Source organism: Spea bombifrons, chromosome 13 (genome assembly GCF_027358695.1).
Source record: "Spea bombifrons isolate aSpeBom1 chromosome 13, aSpeBom1.2.pri, whole genome shotgun sequence".
NCBI lineage: Eukaryota > Metazoa > Chordata > Amphibia > Anura > Pelobatidae > Spea > Spea bombifrons.
This window is the reverse complement of record NC_071099.1, coordinates 28,360,322-28,386,609: the sequence shown is the minus strand read 5'-3', so window position 1 is coordinate 28,386,609 and position 26,288 is coordinate 28,360,322. Positions and strand designations below refer to the sequence as shown.

General features: G+C 43.6%; 1 protein-coding gene across 1 annotated transcript; it reads right to left on the bottom strand.

Annotated features, from left to right (window-relative positions):
- Positions 1–498: 498 nt before the first annotated feature.
- Positions 499–25,790, bottom strand: ITCH (itchy E3 ubiquitin protein ligase). The gene is made up of 24 exons (XM_053453815.1): positions 25,663–25,790; positions 17,363–17,453; positions 14,802–14,943; positions 14,434–14,558; positions 12,721–12,849; positions 12,413–12,449; positions 11,854–12,005; positions 11,205–11,391; positions 10,889–10,984; positions 10,263–10,437; positions 9,989–10,052; positions 9,212–9,296; positions 8,793–8,921; positions 8,022–8,094; positions 7,493–7,564; positions 7,302–7,390; positions 7,057–7,216; positions 6,301–6,434; positions 3,857–3,997; positions 3,503–3,623; positions 2,898–3,002; positions 2,665–2,761; positions 2,104–2,176; positions 499–1,715 (listed from the first exon to the last, which is right to left on the bottom strand). Exons 2-24 carry the CDS (start codon positions 17,430–17,432, stop codon positions 1,616–1,618), a joined length of 2,556 nt encoding a protein of 851 aa, XP_053309790.1. The 5' UTR covers positions 17,433–17,453; positions 25,663–25,790; the 3' UTR covers positions 499–1,615.
- Positions 25,791–26,288: the final 498 nt, after the last annotated feature.

Genomic DNA, 26,288 nt, shown 5'->3' with positions numbered 1-26,288 from the left:
CTTTTCTGGTCTTCTCACCCCCGCTCCCGTCCCTATTGCTGCCAGCGACACCATCAGCCCGTTACGGCTTCATGTGACTGTCTGCCACTTTGTTGCCCGTTGATGAACGACTGGAGATGAAAGGGCTGGTGTGAGATGAGAACTAAACATGATGATAGTCAAAGGGGTAAAACGGGCCAAGCAGCCCCGATCGTACGGTACTGACCCGATGCGTCTAAGCCTCCATTAGCGTGGCATTGACCTCCTGCTATTTAGATATGGCCCATAATCCTCCGGTTCCATGTTCCCAATGGACTTATCTAGGTGAGAAACACATTCATTATTTCTATTTGTTCTGGAAACGCCTGTTTGTGGCTGAAACCAATCAGGGTTTTCTCTTAGACCAAGTATTTTACTACGGACTCCAATTTTATAGCGAAACAAATTTAGGAAGTCCATGGAAAATGTCCCACCGCAAGCGGACCTCTTATTAAAAGTAGTGACCACCTGTACCTCGTGCCGGTTTGTTTCAAGCGACGAATGGAACTGGCTTAGAATTATTTGGTTTGAATAAAGCACCATATTACTGCAGCAAAGCCACCGGCAGCGATGTGGGGGACGAAACCGGTATTTACCAACTCACCAAAACACAAGACGGAAATTAAAACGGAGGAGAAATAATACAAACCCTACGCCTGAAAGTAGAGACTGCCACCGTGCACCGCCTACTGCGATGGTGGAACGCCGTACACGCGTATATATTTGTTACTTTACCCTATGAACACCATCACATGGGATGAACAGTAAGAATACGGGACAGAGACAGGGCCGCTATAAGTCTCTTGGGATGAGAACGTTCTCCAGTAGCCCATGGTCACAAAGCCTTACCGACACACGTAAAACCCAGACGGGGAGTTCCAAGCCGTGACGATCAGTAACATCAGGACAGGCAGAGGGTAATAAAGCCATTCCTAATAAAGCCCCGGCTCAGTAGGTCCACAAGCCCAACAACTTCAACCTTACTATGATGGCGTTTGAGGTGTTGTAGACTTGTCTACAGAATCAAAACCACTTCTGGAGTTTTAGACATAAGGTAAGCCTCACAGGGGTATCAGCTGTACTTATTACCCTGCACAAAGCCACAGGACACCTTCTGTCGGCGCTTAATAAATATGGCTATATACAGCTCAATGGGCGCCGGGTGTCCTCTGGCACAGCACTGCTACATTCGTTGGACTCTAGCCAGGAGGGGCCGATGCATTTTTTAATCCTTTCCCAAAGGAAGGTTGGAAGACTGAAGGGGTGCGTAAACCTTTCTGATACCACAGGAACGATCTAAGTTTTTGGACTCGAGGCAGGTTAAGGAGACATCCGAAAAGATGTGTAGCAGCGGTCAGGCGCATGTCTCCTCGATGCGGATAAGGATGAATACGGACTACGGCAAAAATAAACAGATGTGTTTCGATCACAGAGGAAAGGGCTATATGTTAGCAAAGGTTTCAGGGCTATAGGAAGAGAGAGAGATATCTCAACCCTTTGGATATGGAGAAGATTGCAGCTCTTGATAAGGGATGGTGGTGGAGGATCAGCAGTGTTCGCACTCGCATCCCGGCCCATGGGACGCCCGCGAGGGTTATTATTCCTGACCAAATCCCTCTGTTTCCTCAATTGCAAACAGCAGCTTTTCCTTGAGCTGGTCAAAACTTTTGTAAGGCGGGAGGTCTAGACGATTGAAGCTAGAAAAGAAGAGGGGTGGAAATAAATCAATCATCTTTTTTCCCCTCTATTTCTGTATCTTCATGTAGGCTTGCCTCAGTCAGAGCCCATAGGGAACACTATCATACCGCTCCTTTTAACTCATCTCAGTTTAACTCCAGTTTTATGTACTATTCATAGCAACCTGGTAATTTAGGTTGACAAGTCCATCAAGTTTAACCTTGCTGGTGATCTGGAAGAATCCAATAGCTCACATTAAAGCCGTTTCCAATCCCCCCCCCCAATGGTGAAAAATGTCTTCTCAAAAACGGCAGTCTGACTGAATCAACAAGCTGTATATGTACTCCAAACAGTTAGTCCTCTACCTTGAGGTAGCCACAACATAAGGGCTGCTATATGGCTCCTTACCATGTATGACTCCTCGGCAGCCAGTTTTCTTTTCCAACCTTCTCAATACAAAACTTCTGAGGACCGTTGCTCCCTGCACGATGAACAAGGAAGGAAATAGACCATTTATTAGGAAATGTAAAGGGTGTATGGAAGAGATTGGGACGCTCTTCCTTCACGTAATACTGCAAGCAGTGCAGTAGCAAGAGGGTTTACACAGCTAAATAAGTCAACACAATGATTGTAACCCCTAATCTAGGCAATAAAAAGTAACCTATATATATAATACTCTATCAGGTCCATTTTAACCTAAAAACTGAACATACCGGGGGTCCCTATAGCTTTCTCTAAACACTCATTGCCAGGGGAATCGAGCTAGGACAAGCAATCGGGCGGCAGAAAGCCAGCAATTCCCTAAAAGGCTTTAACTGAATGCATTTTGAGGACGTACATGTACGTCTATAGGGGACTGAAGGGGTTAAATCACTTCCAATTAGTCTCTACCTATTAGTAAATGTAACCATAAAATGTAATTTCTTCATGGACAGGTATATGTATGCTCTAAGTTGCTCCGTTACATACCCATGAGGTCTGTAAAGCCTCCAACGGGCAGCCGGCACGTCCCGGTGACAAACTGAAGCAGTCGCATGCGTTTCTCATTGTCTATGTCTTTCACAAACTGTCATGGAGGAAAAAGGAAAGATAGTTATAAAAACCTATACAAAGCATTAACAGAGAATAGGAGCAAAGATAAAGGTGGGTATGTACATTGGGCTATGCATGAATATCTCCTATGGCATCAATAGACCCCCTACCTGCCAGAACCATACGATCTGCTTGCTGGTTCGGGTATAGTGCCTGTAGATAGTATTGCGCTGCCAGTCATTCAAGTCAATTTCTTGCATCCCGCACAGTAACACCTGATGGGGGGAAAAAAAAAACCTTATGGTTAAAGGTGGATCCGGTCCACGCTTCATACATATTAAGTACAGGACAGACCCCTGTTCAATGTTACAGCAAATGTAACAGTCTCTGGCTTTTAGTGCAGCAGTTTTAGGTCAGTATGTCATCATTTTAGGGGCTTCTGTCTGAAAGAGCACTCTGGGACTAGTAGCAGACCTAGGACCGCAAAACTAAACCCTGTGGTGGTAATTAATGGAATAAATTTGCTGAAATCATAGTGGATATATGGAGGTAACCTAGCACTTTAATAATAGCATGGGAGTACACAATGCTATAGGACATGGACTTATTCTCTTATACACAGGCAGACTTTAGCTGATGACTTGATTAGCACGTCTATTAAAGATTCCTAAAATGCATCTTGCACCATAAAAAAAAAAGAATACACCTTAGTTTGTTATAACCACAGTTACTATATTGTTCTTTGTGTTAGTGGTTCTCGGTGTTTAGATCTCACCTCTAATTCCTTGGCATCAAAATACTGCAGATACTGCTGAGGAAGGATCTCATTGAAGCCATCAAGGAAAGCAAGCGTCTGCTCTTCTACACCCCGAGACAGCCGCCACTCTGACACCAATCTGGTAGAAATAAATAAAAAAAAAATAGGGATGTGTCGTATGCAATGTGAAGCAAATGCTGTTACTTTACCACTGAAACATTAAAGTTGAAGGAGACAGAAGAGCGTGGCTGCAGCTCTTTTAATGTACAGATAATTGGTGTACAGCTGCCACCAGGCTGTGAGCCGCAATGGCCCAATCGCCAATGCAATGACAGAACTAAGCATCACTTTATTCCAAGAAATAGCACGAACCTGATATATTCCTCCTTGTTTTCCTCTGTCACCTGAATGTTGCTGCCATTCGGCTTCAGATCATGGCTTTGGACCTCCCCTAAGATCTCCTTATCCACGGAGAAGAACATCTCCAGGCCACACTCCTCGATGTTGTTCTCTCTGCAGCAAACGGAAAACACGTTTCAGCATACATTGGATCCGCAGCTTGAGGACGGCACAACCTCGGAACCGGGGAATACACAGGCTGCTTATAAATAGCCTGCAGACTTGGGAGCCGCAAGGTGGTTCAACATCATCAATACATCGATTAGATTAGAGTTCCATAATTATGGGTGGTAAAGCTGGGTAGGGAACATGTAAATATTTGGTATGAAACCATTACTAACAAATGGCATACACAAGCCTCTTATGTCGTCTTGCTTAATGTTAAAATAATAAAAAAATACATAAGGGGAATGTTTGCCTTTACAGCTTTAAGAATAATAAAACAAAAGGATTTTTGTTTGCCAAACTTCAATTGTTTGAGATATTAGGTTTCAATATTAACCTCATGGAAGCTGGGATGATCAGCAGTAGGGCTGCAACTAACGATTATTTTAATAATCGATTAGTTGGCCGATTATTTTGTCGATTAATCGATTAATCGGATAAAAAATACATTATTTTAAATTGAAGAAAAATTGCAATAAAAAACGTACAATTTACACTTTCATCTCTTTATTGCAATGGTCTCTCTCTATTCACCTTCTTATTTTACTGACATAATAATAAAAGCTACAAGAACCCAAACACAGTGCTTCTCAAACTAGGTTTTAATACAAAGTTATTAGTAAATATTAATTCATATTTTAACTATTTTTCATATTTAATAAAAACTGAGAAAAAAGCCGTTTAAATTTTTTTATTTACCAAACTGCCCCCAGTTATGCACATCTGACCCCCCAGCTTGCCACTCTGCCCCCATATATGCCTTATACCTCTTATATGCCAGATTCCACTGTGCCCCCTGATATGCCACTGTGCCCCTGATATGCCTTATACTCCTTATATGCCAGTGATATGCAACTGAGCCCCCTGATATACCTTTTACCCCCAGATTTGTTTTATGCCCCCCTGATATGCCTAATATCGATGGCTTATACCCCCTATATGCCACTGAGCCCCCTGATACACCTTTTACCCCAGATATGTTTATGCCCCCCTGATATGCCTAATATCCATATGCCTTATACCCCCTATATGCCCTAAAAATTCATAATACCCCCCATACACCACTATAACTCACCCATACACCACTATGGCTCCTCCCCTCCCATACACCACTCTGGCTCCTCCCCCTCCCAAACACCACTCTGGCTCCTCCCCCCCTCTCATACTCCACTCTGCCTCCTCCCCCTCCCATACACCACTCTGCCTCCTCCCCCGCCCATACATCACTTTGGCTCCTCCCCTCCCATACATCACTTTGCCTCCTCCCCTCCCATACATCACTTTGGCTCCTCCCCTCCCATACTCCACTCTGCCTCCTCCCATACACCACTCTGGCTCCTCCCCCTCCCATACTCCACTCTGGCTCCTCCCACACTCCACTCTGCCTCCTCCCATACATCACATTGGCTCCTCCCCCTCCCATACATCACTTTGCCTCCTCCCCCCTCCCATACTCCACTCTGCCTCCTGTGAACCTCCGTTTCTGACAAGACACCAGGGAGCCGGGTAGAGAGGCAGAGTGGCGTATGAGAGGGGGAGGAGCCAGAGTGGTGTATTGGAGGGTGGCTCCCATACACCCCTCTGACTCCTCCCCCCTCCCATACACCGCAGATGGGAGGGGGAGAGAGACGGAAGTGAGAGACCGGCCGACAGTGAGGGGAATCCAGCTCCCCTGCAGCGTTGCGGGGGATCTGGATTCCGGTGTTATAATCCGATCTCTGTTTGAGGTCGGATTATATAAGGAGAGGAGTTTTTCAGAGCATTGGCTCTGAAAAAACCTTTTTATAATCGATAAAAATCGATCCGATTAATCGATGATGAAATTCGTTGACAACGATTTTCATCATCAATTATTATCGATTTTATCGATTAGTTGTTTCAGCCCTAATCAGCAGTCCTGACGTTCTCTCCATTACGAAGGCTGCCTGAGCCAATCCACAACAACCAGCAATTTAACAGTAGCGGAGATTAATAATCCCGTTTCCCACGGGATACACATACGGTGAATAAGGTATGTGAATCTATAAGCAGCTGTTTATTTAGTGTATACAACTATAAAATGGAGAATTATGGAAAGGTGACATAAAATAGACATTAAAGTGCAGAATCTGCAAGGACTAAAACAGATTAATTTATATCCCTCCCACTTTATTTGAAAAACCCAAACCTGGCCCGAAATCTAATTCTCTGTAAAGACAGAAGCATATGTGAGCCAGAGAGCCGGCAGGACGCCGGGCACTTGCCGCTCTTACTTTATCCAGATGAGGGAGTTATAAAACTCCGGATCCACGGATTCCAGGTCGTTCAGTCCCACCGGTTTATTTAAGATGCGCTTGTAAAAGGGCAGAGAGAATCCGGTGTCTATAAACTTTCCATGGAACAGCGCCTATGGTGGGGAAAGGGACTGAATTAGGAAAATGCATCACTTTAGCAGAAATAGTTTTTTTTGTTATATACCAAATGGAAAAAAATATAAGGCATGCAAGGCCCTTCGTATTACATGGCGCTGTCCTTTTGCCATTTATCAATAAATCACTATTATGGATCAACAAAAGAGCACATCAGAAGTTTTAAACATCACAATGACCGATTTCTACTGGTAGTTCCAATTAACAGGGACAAAGAGCCTCTTTTAAGTAATACGTTGTTCAAATCTATGTGACATTTTTAAAGCCGATTTCCTGCGTGCGCCGTAGGCTGCCGCTTGGCATGTCCACGCAACCAATGTGGCTTCTCAGACCGGGATCTGTTTCCGTTGCTCTTTGTAACAACCCCATGACTTTTGCTTACAGTCATTAAAACACATTAAGACTCAATATATATTGCAGAGATCTGCCCCAGTACAACCTTCTCAGTTCTTTCATGGGCTACTGAAACAAAGCCGTTTGTAAGCCGTGCGGGTCATTTTGACCTTGTGTCCGGCTCGGTCTTTAGGAACAGAAAAGTGCTGCTGCTTGTAATAACTCTCCAGATGTTCCATACAAACTTGACAATCTGATTTCACGCACCATAGCGATGAAACGGCCGATGAAGCGGAAATAACGAAGGTGGTCGGGGTTAATGTAAGACGCTGGGTTGATTTGCAGGCAGTAGTTGTCCTTCCCGGCATATTCAAACAAGCAGTACATTGGATTGAGCACCTCATGCGACAGGAGGAAGAACCACTCCCTGCGGGATATACAGGTACGTTAAAAGGCATACACACACACACACACAATACACCCATACAGAGGTACTTAAGCCTTCACTTTACCTTGCTACTCCACCGTAATCCAACCCCTCTTCTCCCGGAATGATGATCCACAGTCTCCTCCTAAGATCATGTGGGTTAAAGCTCATGATCTAAAAGGAAAAAAAAATGAAACTTGTAATGTATCCCCTTTCCCTACTTAAGTAAAATGCCCCCTTTAATTTTTAGTGTATTTCTGCAGATTTGCTACACACCTGCTGAAACGAATCTTCAAACAAGGTTTTCCTGGACACGGTGATCTTGATATGCTGCGGCATGAAGAGTTGCTGTAGGTAGAAGAGAACAGATGGGACATCAGCAGATGGCTGGGAAAGACCACCATTAACACAAGGTGCGGATGGTTTTCAAGGAGCATTAAAGGGACAGTAAAAGATGTACACTTCTAATGCACCAAAGTCTGTCCCGAGGCGAAATCCTGCTTGTTTAGTAAAGCCCTGGTAGGCTACTGGGGTCACAGGCTTATTCACTAAACCTGGTCAGTCGCTTGAGAGGGCTACACCTGCCAGACAGGATTGAGTACCAATATTAGCAAATGGTGTGCTACAACCTTAAGATCTTTGGCAAAGTTAAAAGATAAACCTAACTGTATGAAGATTAGCTAAAATTCATAGAAATAACATGTCGGACTTAAAATCAGGAAATGGTATTAATGGAAAGCACACAGCCCTCTAGGCATCTTACAAGTTGTACCCCAACACCCAGTACGTCTTACTGCGTCCATACCTGGCACCAGAATCTGAAGTACTGCACCTTGGCCTTGAAATCCCGGACATACGCGATCTGCGGGCCGTTATCTCTAAAAGGACAGAATATTGGAGGTTAATAGTGAAGATCTGGCTGAACATAATGGATACAAAGAACAACTTCTGCAGAGAAGAGCAGGGAGGCAGCAGTGACCATTCGCAGGTAACGAGGGTTTTTCGCCAAGCTCTTAGGGAAACAATTGGGAAACATACTTTTAATTAAAATAAGGCTTGTTAAAGGTTTTCTTAAGAGCGATAAAGTAACTTTGAAGGGAAACAAGTAGAAGCGGAACGTGTGATTTGTTAAATCCATCCGCCTGTAGATACCCTAAATCAAGCATTGCGGCCGAAGGGAACTGAAGCCCTATTTAGTTATTCATAAAAGAACACATATTTTTGACACTAGGTGGAATTGTTCACATCTTGAACATGGGCCATATACGGTAGATCGAACAAGGCTTTAAGTGCGGTAAATAATACAGCGTAATTGTATTAATCCGCATGAATTCAGTATTTCAGTGAAACGCTATATGAAGGTGCTTAACATAAGTTCAAGGGGCTTTGGTATAAATGGTCCTGCAAGTAAGGTTAGGGAGCAGATGGCATAGCCCAAAAGATCTCATGGTTTCAGTAAACTCCATATTTAACGGCACAACACACAGATCATCTAGCAAGATGGCTTTCAAACCAAGAAAGTCTCCAGAGAGACTTCAGTAGTTGCAGAAGATCATGATCTTAGAACGTGACTCACAAGGCAGATTTGCCAGTTCTGGGGTCGATATACGTAGTGGTCCTTCTGTTATGATCCACGAAATAAGGAACTCCATCCACGGTGAATCTCATCTCCCAGCCCTCCGGCAGGGGCTTCTCATTTAATTGTCTAAAACATAAGGAAAAGGGCTTAAAATCTACACACGTTTCAACTTTGTTCTACGGACAGAACGCCAGATGTCCCTATGAACATTTAACGCGTACATAATATTTTTGTAGCATACTAGATGCTGTGTCAGCAGACCCGTGCGGAGACATCTGTATCTCTACAGGCCCACCGGAAGAAGCAGCAGTGATCGGGTAGCAAAGCACAAGGGTCCGACCAGTTTCTGCTAGACTATATGCACCGGGCCACCAGCAGAACGCACTCCCCCTTTAACCATAATAACAACCACTTACCCCTGATTTCTGGGGTCTTCCCACTGAGTTGTCCTTGTAGCATGATTGACAAAATACACCCTGCCATTTGCATCTGTCCTCTTTTCTGTGAAGGAGAGAAACAAAATCTATTTTTTCCTGAAGCTTTTCACTTTGTAACAGGTCAAAATCCAAAGCGAGACCCGTCTAACTCCCTGGCTAAGGCATCACATCTGGCTCCAGCAAGACATTCACCAAAATGAAGGCACGTGTAGTAAGTTTGAGGCTTCTGATTGAAATAAAACAATGACTTCATGATGAAAAGATCCCTCGGAGGTGTAAACGCAATCTTTAGGGGAATGATGTGCAAAATGCCTTCAAATCCTCCAAAGTCTCCATCGAGAGACATCTACATTCCTGGATTTTTAATTTTACATTTTTGTGCCCCATTTAAAACCATATTCAGAGATAATTTTATACATAACTATACCCAACCCAGACTCCCTTCCCAACTCTAAACCTCTCATGATAAGAGGCGCAAATCAACCTAATAGTGGATCTTGGGTAAGGTTAAAGGCTTTGAAGTGTGTGCAGATGGTTAGGGTGGTTCCATATATCAAAAGGTTTAAAAGCTTTGATCAGTGGTTGACTAACCTAATAAACCCCATTAGAGTCAATGACATCATAATCCGGGCCTTAATTAACATCAGCAAGCTCTGTAGCGAAGATGACAGCATATTTCTGCACTATTAAATGGCATTTTTTTTTAGTATAATTTGTTTTACTTTTTACAGTTGTGTTGGGTAAATAAACACTTACCCCAGCCAGCAGGTAAGGGTCCCAATGGATCATACTCCTTGTTCTGGGCTGCATAGTCCTGGTTCTAATGATAAAAAAATGCAAATAAATAAATGACTTGTCTCTGGCATTCTATTTGGTAAAGAATCCTCTTCTAAATGGTATGTGAACGAGGACAATAGTGTTCAAGTAAGAGGTGACAGAAGGGCTTGAATGGCAACCACATGGTCCACGCAGGGTGTCTTTATGTCATCTTACCAGACAATGCGGCAAAGTAATAAAACCCTGAACTTACCCCGTAGATGAATCTCTGGTTGAACTGCTGCATGGCTCCCTGCAGCTGGTTGCGCTGAAGCTGCCACTGTTCATAGTTGCGGACAGATTCCAGAGTGGGCCGCTGCCACGTGGTAGTCCGGGTTATGTGATCTACATAGTAAATTCGGCCCATGTTGTCCACACGGCGTTCCCAGCTAAAAAGAGGGAACAAAAAGTACTTTTATGAGAGAAAAATGATTGACAAGAAAAAAAAGAAGCCAAATAAATAGTTTGAAAACTATGTAAAATCTTGGTAGGAGCAACATTGAAAAGTCAGCATTTAGAGCAAATAAGGAAACAGGTCAGATGTCTGAATCAATATGCTTTTGTGGGGATGTGGAACTACCGCTGGTTCTGAGTAGGCTACACTCATGTAGGGGAAGAGCCGAATATATTAAGGCATCAGGTGCCATTCCACACAGATCGGCGCTGTCAACGCACAGCCGATTGCTCAGATCCCTGTTCCAGTGTTTAGCCTGGGCTGTGTCAAAGGGGGAACGGTGGAAATGATGAAAGGTGGAAGGGCATACAGAAGGAGGAGTTGGGCTCATACTGGGAAACCAGTCGGTAAAGGAGACAACCTTCTGTCCCGCATGTGGCACCTACCCAGGAGGAAGAGGTTCAGGTCTGTCCCAAGTTGTCCTTTTTGCCACATGATCCACAAAGTAAACACGACCACTCAGGTCCACCCGCTGCTCCCAACTAGGAACAAAACCACATTATTAGGTATGTGTTGGTCTTACAAACAAATGGTATTGGCCTATTCAGGCTGCACATCCTAAAACTCTTCCTCTTGCAACAGAAAACTTTTGATACACACATCTAATCTTCCATGTAACAGGTCTGACCTTTCACTAGATATGCTTTTAACCACCAATGCTTGCGACACCCCCAACCCAGCACCACCATAATCATATCATACCCTGGCGGCAGAGGACCTGGGTTGACTGGTGCCATTCGCGGGCCATCCACAGCGATCGGAGCAATTTGCCTAGAAACCGGAGGGATGCCAGGCAACGCTTCTGTCTCGTTCAATGGGATGGCAAGTCCACTATTTGCGCTTATGCCACTGTTTTCTGTATTTGCAGGAAGGGCACCATTGGCAGTAGCTGGAGAGGAAGAACAGCATGGATTATTATAAAAGACCGGCAACCTACATTAAGCACAGGTATCATACCTACGTGTATTAAAAAGGTACACGGTTAGCTAACGGCAGCTGAGTTCAGACACAAACGGTTCGAAACCCATCTAGTGAATTAATTCCCTGTCTTAAGTCACCTCCCTTGTAAATGGATCCAGTTCTAAAGCTATCAGACCCAAACTAGGAGGTATAATTAAGGAAAACTCTGTGACTAGTAGTTAAGGTGGCTGCAGGCATGAAAGGTAAGGCAGATTTATAATACATACGTTCGTTATTTCACTCTGTAGTAGATAACGTGTTTGCAGCCATTCTACCATGTTAAACTTCATACAGAGATGCCACCAAGCTCTGGAACAAAAGCTTTAGTTCTGGGCACCACATTGCAGCAGAGGAGCCCCCTAGTATAGATGCCCCCCACAGCCTGGTCTACCTGGGATGGAATTCCTGTGAGGAGTTGGGGGAGGGGGACGCGATGGTCTCGGAGGTCTGCTGGGCTTGAATCCTCCGTTGGCCAGAGATGGTGAACTTGTACCGTTAGTCGTTCGGCTATCAACAGAGGCTGATCCTTCGTTGGTACCAGCGCTGTGAAGATAATAAAATTTAGCATTCATAACTGTGTGATCCGTGAGCATTCATAACCCCCCCTAAGCCCACTTAAAAAGGGAAATTCCACCTAATTTTCTTTAACTACGATAATTACTAATAAAAATAATTTTACAAACATTGTAATGGGTCGGTCTTAATCACACAGATGGATAATGGGAGTCTATGCAAAAAGAATTAAGCAGGACTTCATCAGCATTGCTAGAAAGATTTGCAAGTAAATTTAAATAAAACAAAGTTTTTGTCAATGTATACAGCCATGTGTTTAACGCTCATAAAATATCTTTCTTCTCCTTTAAAATGTTTTTGTTATACATTATATTGCAAAGTTAAAGAGGTGTAGCCATGATTGACATCCACATTAGGGATCCTCCAGCTGGACTTACTTCTCAGTGCGCATCTCTCCAGGTGACATTGAACTTTCTGTAAAACCAATGAAAAGGAATTAGGGCAGGAAAACGTGTTTTTGTAACACTGCAAACGTAGATGTCTGATAACCGGAAAAAAAAACAAGGAAATTAATAAGAACGAACTTCAATATTGGAGCAATCGGTATGGTGCCCACAGTGTCAACTCAAGATCGTCTGGGTTCATCGGAAAAAGCCTCCAACACATACCTTTCCAGGGACAGCGAAATGAAATCACGTGTCCTGTTAATATAGGCTGCAGAAATATCGTAAAAGAACCAGCTCACCTGATGTACAGGATATGTCTCCGTTCGTCAAGCTCTCCGCGTCTACCTGCATACCATCAAGACACACGGACAGATCGCCGACTGCCTCCCCATCATTTAATAGCTGCAAGGTCACAACCACCTCCTCCACTGCAGGGGAAAAGGAATCAAAAACTGGAATCATAGAACTATGTTCTTTTTAAGCTTGTCAAGATCAGCTAGACAAATATACCTGATAGCAGCAAAGCATTATGGGATCTGCATAGCTATGCATACAAAGCTCATTAGGTAAGAGTGGGTGTTTTCGGATTCCCATTATACTATCCAGTTGTGCCATTGCTGGCGCCGATCCAGTGTTTGCGCACCTTCCCATACCCATTAGACTTCTGTTTATAGCAACACCACGTTAAACCAGTTACATGTGCTAGAAAGCATACCTGCCATTTATACCTCTTGGGAACGCACTGATGAGCACATTAGACAAGCACAGCTCCCAGAGACGTCCCAATGAAACTCATCAAGCAGAATACACAAACACCTACCTGCAATCAGTGATAATACATGACAGAGAGGGTTGTTGATAGTGATAGTGGTTAATGCAGCGAAGGAATTGAAGAAAGCATGGGATAGACACAAACTTATACTAATAAGAATGAGCGAAAGGGTATATCAAACTAAAGCCAGTGCCGAGCCCAGTGAAACCATCATCATTGGAATGGTCAGGCAAGGTTTAGATCATCGGGATTCTTAGAGATAATTACCACACGCTGGTGATAGTTTAGTATGGCATGTATGGTTCCATTTGGACAGCTGTGACGCACGACACAAAATCAGAATGGAAGGCTGACTGCACACGATCAGAGAAACTTGGAGCCATGTTGCGTATTAACAACCCACTTTTATCTACACTGCCACATTGCTGTTACGTTATATATTTTTCTGGGTAGCCGTGTAAATTGCAGATGAAGACTTTGTTTTAATGCAAGTTTAGTTAGGGTCGTGCTGTCAATCTTTGCAAATAAGTGGGCTACACGTATCCCCCAAATCACAGGCTGGGGCCTCTTTCAATGAAAGACCACAACAGAACCTGGGCTTTTCAGACATATGTCCAAAAAATACATAAGACCTTCCAAAAACCCAAAAAGCCTGTCCTGATACAGTGTAAGAACAGAAACAGAACAGACCACCGCTGATCAATGCTTCAGATACAGGGGCAGCTTGTGAACGGAACACCTTATGAATACTACTTTAGGTGCTGCTAAGTCAACCAGTGACTTGGTTGTGCTATTAATATGAACGTCGTGAGGACTTTAAGCAGCAGAAAATAATAAAACAAGAATCCTGTGGAACGAGCAGGAATTAAATGTTCCTGTGTTTGCAAATCAGTGGCTTGAAAAGTCATTGTGTCACAGCAGAGGTGGCTAAAGTCCAGAGTGTCTGATCGCGGACCTTGGCCCGCTTAGCCAGCTGTAAGTTTGTTCCCCGCAGCATGGAAGACGAGCTGTGACGTAAATGTCACGTGGGCCATCGTCAAACTGGTCTGATAAACTAACCTTGTCGAGATTGGACTTGCCACAGCTCTGCTTATTAATACTCCCATGCGTACAACTGGAATCGGGCATGCTTCACCCTAATATGAATTATTTCGGTATCCTTCTATAACTTGCAGTTTTGCCTTTGAGGGGCTTGAGTTTAATCAAAAAGCAGATATATGTAGCAAAGCGATGTACGTACGTTTCAAGTTATTGGATCGAAGGGTTTCGTGCAGGTTGAGAGAGGCGCTGCCGAGCAGGGCATCTGATTTCAGAGTCTGGTGGCTCCACACCCGGAAACTTAACACACTAAATGGTGTAACAATTCTAAAAGCAAAAAGTAATAACTTTAATCATGAGCTTAAAGTTCAAACCACAAGAAACACGCGGTTAATGGTATAATCAGCTACTCGGAGTTCATTAACTTCAGCTTTTATACATTGTGTTTCTGGTGAAGAACAACAAGGCAAGAAGACAAGAGAAATCAAGAAGGAAACAAAGACTCGTAAAGTTGCTTCAACAAAGATGAGACGTCTTCGCGACATTTTCATTCACTCATTGGATACTTACACCGTCAGATGTTGCTTCCATTTTGGGCTGTGGGTCTTATTCCTGGTTTCTGTCTTTTTCGACTGTCCATCTACAGACACCTCCACGTAGGGACTGGGACCAAACCAGTTCTTCCGGTTATCTTTCAGCTTGGCAGATATCACTGGATCAGACGGGAAAGAGTGTTAATACCATACAGCCGTACCCCTTATTAAAGAAATGATAAAATATATATCAATTACATCATTATTTCTAAGGTAACAATAGGCTCCACAGCGCCATACAACGTTATTACACCGCGAACACTGAATAAACAGCTCGTTATTGACAAGCAACAAAATCCAGGGATGGATGAACATTAGTACCATTCTTCTGGGAGGCTTAAAGTAACAGATGGAAGCCCATATGCTGAGCGATGAAACGCTTGGTCTGTATCAGATGTTCCCTTTAGGCAGGATTTTTTCTTTGCCCATATTTATAAATACCTTTCAGCGACCAAAAGCCAGGACTCGACAAATTTGAGAAGTTAGGGGCCAAAAGGATTCAGGGGGTCACCTTAATATTTCTAAACGAGCCAGAAGAAGGTATAACCGTATAGACGAGTATAAAATGACCGTGAAGAGATTCCGACCCTGGAAATGGGCATGTTAAACACAGTAAAGTAGCAAGGCTGAGGCTGGCGCCAGCTCTCCGGGCTGAATGTGCCGCGTTCACACGGTCTGGCACTTATTTACACGGTGGACATTTTTCAATTATGTTGTTAGCGGTGATCGTGATCTTGCATTAACGCCCCATGCGGTCCGAACCACCTTAACGTACGAGACTTAATGGGACTGTCCACGTGGCTTTGTGTAAACAAAGTTGTCAAAGTGCTGGTGTTAACCCCATAGGAAAAGACCGCCAGCCAGAGCGCCATCATGTCAACAACGAACCAGAGCTCTGAACAAGACCCAGATTATCATAACCACCCGAGACATCCAGATTACCCTGAGTGACAAAACTATTACATCATAGCAAGTACAACCAATCAGATACATTCAGAGACTGATAACAATCACATGAGGGAAAACATACGCCATCATAGTTTACTTCCAACATGTAACATACTCTACACAGCATAAGCACCTGATATTTATTACATACAAGAACAGTGCAGATGCAGTCATAAAACACAAATATTAGACATTTTTAAAAAAGCTATGACATCATCTGGAGTTCCGCCAGTTGGAGTGAATGAAAGCTAAAAATATTGATATGCATAACACAGCAATAATATCTCTCACTACATATTTCTCCTGTTTTCTTTAGTTCATTCCTGTGAAGAGACCAAGAGCAGATCCTAATCCCTGCAATGTCCGAGTTCTAGAATATATCTGGACACGGCAATCATTTCTTTAAGTATAATCCATTAAAAACCCACAAGCCCAATTTATGAAAGACCGCTAGTGATACGTATCAGAAAGATGAAAACAAAACCCCCAATAAGAGGCGCCATCTTGTAGCTTCACCTGCCCACAGTGACATAAGACTATGGATGGTCTTACGCAGGCCATCGCCACAAGCAAGGGATCATTTCTTTGTGTCGTGGCTGCTACTACGTAAAAGCAAGCCGGCCTCCTGCCCAATTATTAGCATTTATTCATTTATATAGCACCAAAAATGTATGCAGCACTTACATTCAAGGGGTATGACAAGACTAGAATTGACAGACTAAGACAAACCGATTAGGTGGAGAGAGCCACAGGGACTGGGGTAATGATCCTGCTCAGTGTGCGTCTCCCCGACAATGGTTGGCTCCTCGGATGAAGTTGGCCATTGTCAGTGAAACACGTGCCAGGTGTGGCTGGAAAGAAATAATTTACTAGGCACTGCATATAGAAACGTTAGCTTGTGTTAGCTGGGGATGAGGGTTACGAGATTTAATCCAGTTTCCATGACATAACTCGTGCAGGCCATTGATGTAGAAGGGACTTCTCTTCCTCAACGCACACCTTGAGAACCAAACTAATTGTCGGATTCCTCCACATTCCAGTTTATCTACCTGGGGGTTGAAAAGCTAAACGACGCAAACATGGCTGCACGCCAAGGACACATCTGCCTGTGAAGGTTTGTGTGCGGCGTCATTGTCCACCGGTCCACCAAGCAGCTTTTCTGACCTCAATAAAGACATTTTTTGTACAGAAACATTTTAACATTATTGTATGTATGAGTTGTATTATATAAAACAGTTCAAGGACTAAAACTCTCTTGTCCTCGTATCCTCCAGCTGTGTGAAGAATAGAATGATCCCACGCATTGTGCCTTAACAAGTGAGACTGATTAAAACTTATCTTTATAGCATGTAAAAGAATAACATTAAATTTGCTTGCCGGAAAGTCTGAAGATTATGCTTTGTGCTGCCTCCTATCAGAATCCAGTGACCGGGAGCCGTCAATAAAATAATACATGCAAACAATGACTAGCTGAGGAAGAGTTGGCGTCTTAGAGTTTCCTCACTAACCCAACGCAGGTCTATAAAGGATGGACAGCTTGGGCCTGGATTTGTATGAACGTGACACATTCTCTGTGTTTCTCCAACTTACCAGTGACCTGAAGCTGTGATTTCTTGGTAAAGCCATTCACTCCTCCAGGATTCGCTGCATTGCCATCCATCTCCCCTCTACAAGCAGGGGTCTACCGAGGAACAAAAACACATTGTGCGTTATAAACAGACCACCATGTCTTAACATGCTCAAACACGTTTTAAACATAAATATATATATATATGTACACACACAAAGCACAAACGTGCAGCGGTTGGTCATGATTTCGGTCATCGTGATGCAAGCCCCTCAATAACTGGTTGCGCCTGGAGCCTCCTAAGGAGCTCAACAGCTTACATTCTGTGCAAGAAGAAGGTTATTTGGCTGATGTGGGCATGTCTATCATGCAGACTTGTGTTGATCAGGTCTAATGACCTGAACCCCAAAGGGCTAACCACAGATCATCACTACGGAGCATTTGTGGTCGTTAGTGCCTTTATCAATGGACTTTAATACAAAGGTTGACCTAAAATGAGCTTTGGACACCTTAAGGTCCAAGTACATTAACGAAATGATTACAGAGATCACTTTAGAGGGTAAAGCAAGCGGATCACCAACGCTAGGCCTGTTTATACACATCCAGAGTGGTCTCCAGCCTGCAAAACAATCACGCGAGCAAAAGGAACACAAATAAAGAAAATAGGTTCTAAATAAAATAAATATTAACTTCACTGCCACCAGCAAAGCATGAATTATTTATATGACCACCGGGCCGAGCACATCCATGCCGACACAAGCTTCTCGTAAAAACAGACGCCCTCATTCATCCTCCAGGTGAGGTCAAACAGAACCGGAATACTCGGGAAATAGAAAACCATCGATACCAGGCATCCGAAATACTACAATCATTCCGAGCTTATATTTAGTGTAATATTAAGAGGCTATGACCTTACCGGACCTTAGTCAAGCAACAGAAAGCCTACTAATCCACCGGCGCTTGGCTACTAACCAAGTGGCCAAAAATTGCAACTGGAGACAAATATAGTCTAAAGGGCACAAGTTCTTCAACAGATGACCCAAACACAAGGCCCCTCATGTAATAAACATGTTATCCGCTATGAAACATGTAACAATATTTCTACCCGAGGCTTCTGTTTGCTGTACAAACAACGAACCGACTCCAGCTCTCAAATGCCTTGGGTTTCGAAATCCCGTACTTTACATACAGGCAGGTCTTATTTTCACCTTGCTATACCTTGCAGTAAGCAACGATGATTTAAGCCCGCGGCCATCTGTTAGATTATCTTCAAAACGTTCCACAGGTATATCGACCTCAAGATATCAGCCGAGAAACCAGATCGGTGACCGAAGAACAGGAACCTTTGAATAAACCCGCAGAGTTAATCCATCGCCAGGTTTGTGTTAAGGTATTAATGCCCATTACGGATCCCTTGACCTGCTTCAGAGCCAATTTGCATTTGTTTTTTTCCAAAACTTAGACAAACATGTATTATTTAACAATTCTCTTTAATACCTTTCCCTTCAACCTTATCTACGAGTACATCCATCCGCAGGTGGCCCTGCAGAAAGCCAGAGAAGGTCCTCCTATCCTGGGTGCGTGGAGAGGAGCTGGCTTTCTCTCACGCAGGTGAAATTCTTACCTGGGCGTACGAGGCAGCCTCAGTGGAATGTCTGTTGAAATTTTAATGCGAGCAGTGAGACGAGGAAGGCATGCCAAGCTTGTTTTTAAATGGACACCAGAGCGATGTTGACAAAACACAATTGGCCACACGCGAAAAAAAGCCATCAATGGGATTCTTTCTACAAGCGGGCTGGGACCCGGATAGCAGCCAGAGGACGGCGGCAGAGCTGTAGGTTTTATAGGACCAAAACATGACCTTGCCTCAACTATATAAAACAAATCCTATAAAAGGGCCGAGATGCACCTCGCATGCCCTTTCCATATACCAAGAATATTCAGCTGGCTCCTTAACAGGACTATTTGCCAACTCCCGAGACAGAACGCCGATTTTTGTTTCCCGGCAGAAAAAACGAGAGGGTTTCTCAAAACAAGGATAAGGTTCCCCTTTCCAAACATCATGCGGAAGACTCACGGTCACGCGAAACTAGAAAATCCAGAGTTACGAGTGTGACAGCAGCCTCTGATTGTAAATGCCCGAGGAGAGATCAGAGTTTCTGTAGTTCATAATAAGTGTAGCAGCGTTCGGGCCGCTGGTTTCATATTCGGTGTATAGACTCAAAAGTGCATACGATCCCTCGGAGACTGCGTACAAAAACATATCGACAACAAGGAAGCATCTCAGTTCTCCGACGAGAAGACAAAAACAGAAGATTGTCACCATGGCACAGTACAGCGGCAATGTCTGCATAATAATTACATCATAGTGATGTCAGCGGTTTAAAGTTTTTTTTTTTGTTTTAGTTTCTACTGTACTCGCTTTAAAATGTATTGATTTTTAAGGAAAACAGGAAAGCCACCGACAATGGCACAGGTGTAAAAGTTAACAATCGAAGATACGTCACTGATTAAGAAAAATCAATTACTCATGAAGCATGTTATTGCAGAGAGCGAAAGGGTTTGGTGTTCCTCAGCCTCGCGCATGATAAAGGTTAATGATATAGATCCCCGTGTCACGCAGAGCTGAGCCAGCGCACAACTATCTCTATAACCCTGCACCCGATAACTACTTTACTGAGTTTAAACCCATAATGCTTTATTGGCGGAGAGATTCCTCTCAGGTTTTTCCATCTCAGGGCCAAATTCAAGAATGCTAAAGGTCTGAGTCAGCTGTCCGTTGGGCCACCTCCACGGCCCCCAGGGTAGCATTAGGGCTGCGAAGGTCTCTCCACTCGCCACGGCATAGACCGCCATCGCCATGTGGCTGCGAGAGGGAAGGCTCGCCCAGGGACCAGTCCTGCCTTAATTCAGTCCGATATTCTTTCAGCAATAAAATATAATTAACATGTTAATAAAATCATGATGTCCTTGAAATTAAATATTAAGACGCGATAAGCGTGATGTTAACATGTGATTGGAAGGTCTGATATCCAGACCTTAGCTGTGTTCTCGAAACATGCAAGTCACCTACGTGGCACAAGATTGCATCTGTTCCTAAAAAGGAGGGGTGCCGGCCATTCGGTCCAAAGATCCGTGAAGTCAATTATATTTTCTTCATTCACTTGGTTTCCATGAAAGCTGGGAAGCTCTGTCCAGTAAGGACTACCTCCTGCGCACACAGGCAACAACCCCAGCACTGGTTGTTATACAGGAGGTAAACACACGGCGGGCGGTACCGGAGGTAAATACACAGCATAAAGAAATTATTTAAAATCGAGGCTCGGCAAAGCAAATATTAAAAGCAGCCATACGTCACTACAAAAGGTTCCTAGCGATACATGGTGCAACCGATAAACACGCCTGTATAAATCCCATCTGAAAACACGGCGGCGCTCAGGGAAGTACAGCACATGCTGACGCGGAGCGCCGAACGGGCAAAGTACACCGTCCACAAACATCAAGAGCACGGAGGAGAAGACAGCTGCGCAAAACCCTCCAGCCGGCATGTATTATACCAACAGAAAGACCCTCCATACTGCAGCTTCCATAGGGGGCACCTTAAGCGTCTGTGGAGACTTTCTGGGTATGAGATGCTATTACACGGCTCCGCTGGAGAACCTGCGACCGGGACATGATACCTTTTATATCCGTGCTCATGCAGATATATTATATACACATACAATAAGAAAAAGGCTGGTGTGTCCAGAGCCAATACTCATGCACATCATCACACACTTACATGTCACACCACGACACGTCTTATTGCGTGCACATACGAGATACGTTTAAAGTTGTCACAAGAAAGGACGGTATATATGCGTAACATTTGGTGGTGGGTGAAGCAGGCTGTAGAACCACTTGGAGATGTCATCTCTTGAAGGCTATCAAGTCCCTGTAGTCCACAATCACGGTCAGGGTCTTGTTCCCTTGGCAGGCACCGTCCACATAGGAGAATTTGGTGAAAACAGAAGAGAAATCTGGGTTCCCCATAGAGGAGTCTCCACTGAAGCTGGGGCGTCCTAGCTACACGGAACCTAAGCAGGCTTTATACTTGGTGACGTATGAATGCACCCCGTTACCATATGGGTGACTGAAGAGCAGCTGTTCTGTTGGAGAATTACAAGTCTCATGATGCCCTTCCAGCCGAATGCTATCTGTATCTCACCGAGGGCTCTAATGCTGCAGTGTGCTTATCCCTCCTTTAGATAAACTTCCTGCTTGATGAATTATTCAGCTAAAACAACCCAAAAAACCCCAATAATCAATAAATGAATGTGTTGCTACGCAGAAAATGTTAAAAAGTCATCTGATCGCAGCCCCTGGACAACGGAACAAGCCTTGTATTGTTTTGACTGCAGAGCTTTCCATTATCCCAAACAATACACACACACACACACACACACACACACACACACACACACACACACGTATTCTTCCAAGATAAAGGGAGCTTTTGTGCCAGACAATTAAAACATTTCACGGCGAGAAAAGAAATGTTTGCAGTAACCGGTCACTACAAAGGATGACAACCCGGACGGCTAATGAGGTCATGTCTGGTAACACAAGAGAAGAAGCAAACACCTCTTCAGGTGGAGAAGGCCTAATGATGGCGCTCTGAAGGACAGAAGGACTCGAACGTGCATGGGCTAAAGCAGCCAACACATGTCCTCCGGGGTACATGAAGAGGAGACGGCAGTTATGGAATTATGGCTGGAGGAGACTGTTCAGCGGTTAGAAGCCAGGGGTAATATTTCACGACCCAACTCAACTTCTTGAGTAATTGTAGAGATCAATAGAAGATACCAAAAAATGAGCTGCAACTTACTTCCCCCATGTGTATGGAACTATTAGACTGTCTAAAAATTGTGGCAGATCTAGTTCAACAGCTGTCTGGGGCGACGTTAACACAACACAGCGTTTAATAAGGGACACCCAGAATGAAACAAGGGAAACGTGCGATTTATTCAGCGACGGGGCTGGTCACGCAGCTGCAAACGCCATCGCTCCCAGCTGGGCCCGGCAGGTAGAAAGTATGGAAACACGTAAACACAGGGTACCCGTGGGGCTTTATTTCGGCAGCAATTACCTCCAACGCAGTTATAATAACAACATCTCACTGCCCCATCAGTCTGCTGGAGACGCAGAACCACTCACAGTACATCCAATGCATCGTGCAATCCGTATACCGAGGACCAGGTTATCCATGCAGTCTTCAGGGGCCACAGGCTGGCCAGGTCTTCACAATAATAATGCACACCAGTTCGGTTGCTCGGTAATTAAAGAAATCCTTAAAAGACACCGGGATTTGACACAACCCATGTATAAAACACTCAAAAAGGGAAACCTACATTTACCGTTAAAGTCACGTCATTCTGCGACCAATAAATCCGGATCAGAAGGCGAAGAGAAGGCTGGGGCTTAATCCCCTAAGTACCTGCTGCGAGTGACAAACCGTGTTCCCGACAGCCTCCAGAAGACCCTTCCCAGTCAAAACACAAAGTATTTATACAAGTTTCTGAACAATACATGTTAGATTACATTTCCTGGACAGTGTCTTCTTTAAAAGGCAAATCAGGTAGACATGGCCTAAAATGCCATTAAGCTGCCATGGAAGCCATAATACCCAATACTCTGGACACTTTTTTGTGTACCGATAGGTTTAAAATGTACCGTAATCATGGCAAGCAGGGCCATGCAGACAACCTTAAAGTCTAAACTCTAAACATGTTCTTCCTTCAAACTACTAGTGTGGACCCGCTATCTGATTTGTGATCACACACCTTGGCAGCTACATTAGGCATCGTTCTGGTGGTGTGGCTCAATATATTCACACGACAGGAGTGACCACCAATCTTTAGGCCGACGCACAGCAAGCAGGACAAAATGACAATCCCTGGGTGTATCTCAATTCCCCAGGAGAACAAGAAAGGTATTTTGGAATTAGGAGCATTATAGGATTTGTAGGACCCTAAATGTTCTGATGCCACAACAGTAGCTCCTGAACTCATCACGCATTCTGAATTCAATGCTCTTGGGTCTCTTCAGAGTAACACCAGTTCTTCTCGCCTGCTCCTATGCTCATGCACGGAAGGAAAATAGTCTTCAAAGCTTTAACGCGGATTCCATTTGGTATCTACATCCCAGCTACATACTGGGTCTGTGTTGTCTTCAGGTAGTCACTTGATCTCCAGTCAATGGCTGTGGAGGTTTTGCCCCCAGATGGCTACATGTTTGAGCATGTAGGATGCAGAAGTCGGAACATAGGAATGAAAATGGTTGTGAGCGGTGGAACGGGGTTATATTAGGACACTTCCACACAAGAACGAGAATAAATGTGGAGAAAGGGGCGCAGTAAAGTCTTAGAGGAACCAAAACATGAATGGTGGGAAGATTAACACAATAAGACGAAATTGTTTCAGCTATGGCTAGTTAGAATCAAATCTCTTTGCTTTACACTCCCCCTTCTCGCTGTCATCCTGACAGCTGTCCCACTAATATATATATATATATATATATATATATCTATAGAGACCCCACACTATAATCACCGTGCATGATGTATGACAACGCTGAGTTAGGAGAGAAATCAGATTCGACCCGACATCGCTGCACAAATCCAACTGACCGGAACCACAACTTGATCTACGATGTTCTCGGCCGGAGCCATTTTTTTTTTTTAAAACTCTAATTTCTTTGGTATGATAAAATATTTTTTCATATGTATCCCAAATAATTGCAATGTATTATTATTTATTAAAATCAGAGAGCTGTCTACTTTTTTTTCATAATAATGTATACCCTCTGTAATTTAAAACTTCCTTCCATTAAATACAATCCTCTGACCCTATAGTTTTAGACCATGACCTCATGTTCTAATATTGTCTCTAAAAAGGAAAACTGTTAGATTATTATATATATATATATATATATATATATATATATATATATATATATATATAAATAATACTCTCTGCTACATCCTCTCAACAGAGAACGAAAACAGGTGCAACCAAAGTTAAAGCCAATAACGCAACGCACAAAATTCCAAGCATTCTGCATATCTTTATTAATCAATAATTAATATTGGATAAGCAATAAAGACAGGATTCGTTAATCCATATCATAGGAGATGACGGCTGCCTCAAACCAAACAAAATGTAAAAAAAGTTAAATAAATAATAACAGAAGTCACATAATAACCAACACAACCAAATAGCCACAAATCAAAGAATAGAACACCGTAAAATATTTGTGCTAATTGTTAATTATGGGGAAAAATAGGGCGCTCTATACACAAGAGATCAAAACGCCAAAAGGCTTTATTATATCATAACAAGCTTCAAACCCGCGCAGGGGGCAGCGACACAAAGTAAAAAGCGATGCTGTCATCGCGGGTCCCGAACGGCCCTAAAGCTAAAGATCTGTCCCAAATGAACAATCGCAATTAACAGTTTTAGCGACGGGAAGCTGTGGTTATGAAGGTGGAACGGATCAATCAGAAATGTCTCTTTAATTGTTATTTTCCAAATAATCAAGACTTTTTTTTTATACGCAGTTTTAAAACATTCTGTTACCTTAATTAAAAGTTAGTGGCCAGAATATATTTACAGTAGCCATATCATCATAAAACAGCAATAAAAGAAAGTAACATTTTTTAAGGACATTTAATGTGATCGTTTCAACTATCCAAAAATCACAAAACCCTCATACACGATATTTACATAGGAAAATAGAATTGGATGGCGGATCAGACCCATCTAGTCGGCCTATTTTGTGTGCCGTGAAGATCTTAATCAGACTTTGATCTCGTCTTAGAATTGGGAACCCATATGCCTATCCCATGCATGTTTAAAATCCCTTCCTGCATCAGCCTCTACCACTTCTGCTGGGACACTGTTCCACTTTTGTACCACTCTCTCAGTAAAGTAGAAGTTCCTTATATCACATCCAAGCCTCTGATCCTCTACTTTCAGACTATGGCCTCTTGTTCTAATATCTTAAGCTCCTACTTGAGGACTATGGCCTCTTATTCTAACATTTCCCCTCCTATGAAGAAAAAAAAAGTGATACAAGGCAGTCAACACCGAATTATAAAAAACACAAAGTCACAATAAAAACACAATTCGTATATCGTCACAAACTCACACGGCAGATATAAGGGCCATGGCAGCTTACACAAGTGGCACGTAAAGAAACACAACACAAACGCACTAAGTGTCAGGCGACACACAACGTGCCACCCGCTGTAATGACACCGGTTCACACACACGGCAGGACTTACACAGCCGGGAGCAGCCTCACACAGCACAGCCCGGTACCGCGCTGTCACTCCTCAGCCTCGGTATACAGACTCTCCACCCCAGGTAAGGCAGCAATGGCCGGTGTGAGACGGAAACGGCAACTGAGAGGATAGGCAAGGCGCATGCGCAAACCATGCGGTTGCGCACATAGTTTTCATGGATATCCCTTCCTCCGATGGGAGGAGGGACAGAAATTGCGTGAATGCGCGAATCATTTTTTTTCAATAAAGTTTCCGATTTACAAAAAGACGTGATCATAGAGAGGGCACAGACGTGGAGCAATGGTTGAGACTAGTTCCTATCCGGTAGAAGGACCATGTCCTTTACAGGGATAGGAAATAGCTTGCTCAGTGTGTGTGAGCTATTTTCTATCCAGCAAAATTACCTTTTGCCCCCTAGTGGTCAGGTCCTGTACAGGGATAGGAACTATCCAACTCATGTAAAGAGAGCTAGTTTCTATCCCTGTAAAGGACCTTTTGTTCCATTGTGGCCAGGTCCCGTTAAAGGATAGGAACTAGATGGTTCATGGTGAGAAATCTAGTTACCATCCAGCTTAAGGACCCTTATCTCTCCAGCTCACACAGGTCCCTTACAGGGATAGGAACTA

Coding starts and splice junctions, on each gene's coding strand:
- ITCH (XM_053453815.1), bottom strand. CDS start 17,432: ATGGATGGCAATGCAGCGAATCCTGGAGGAGTGAATGGCTTTACCAAG. Junction 10,053..10,262: donor ACCAGAGATTCATCTACGGG/GTAAGTTCAGGG, acceptor TTTTATCATTAG/AACCAGGACTATGCAGCCCA. Junction 8,095..8,792: donor AGAACTGGCAAATCTGCCTT/GTGAGTCACGTT, acceptor CTGTCCTTTTAG/AGATAACGGCCCGCAGATCG.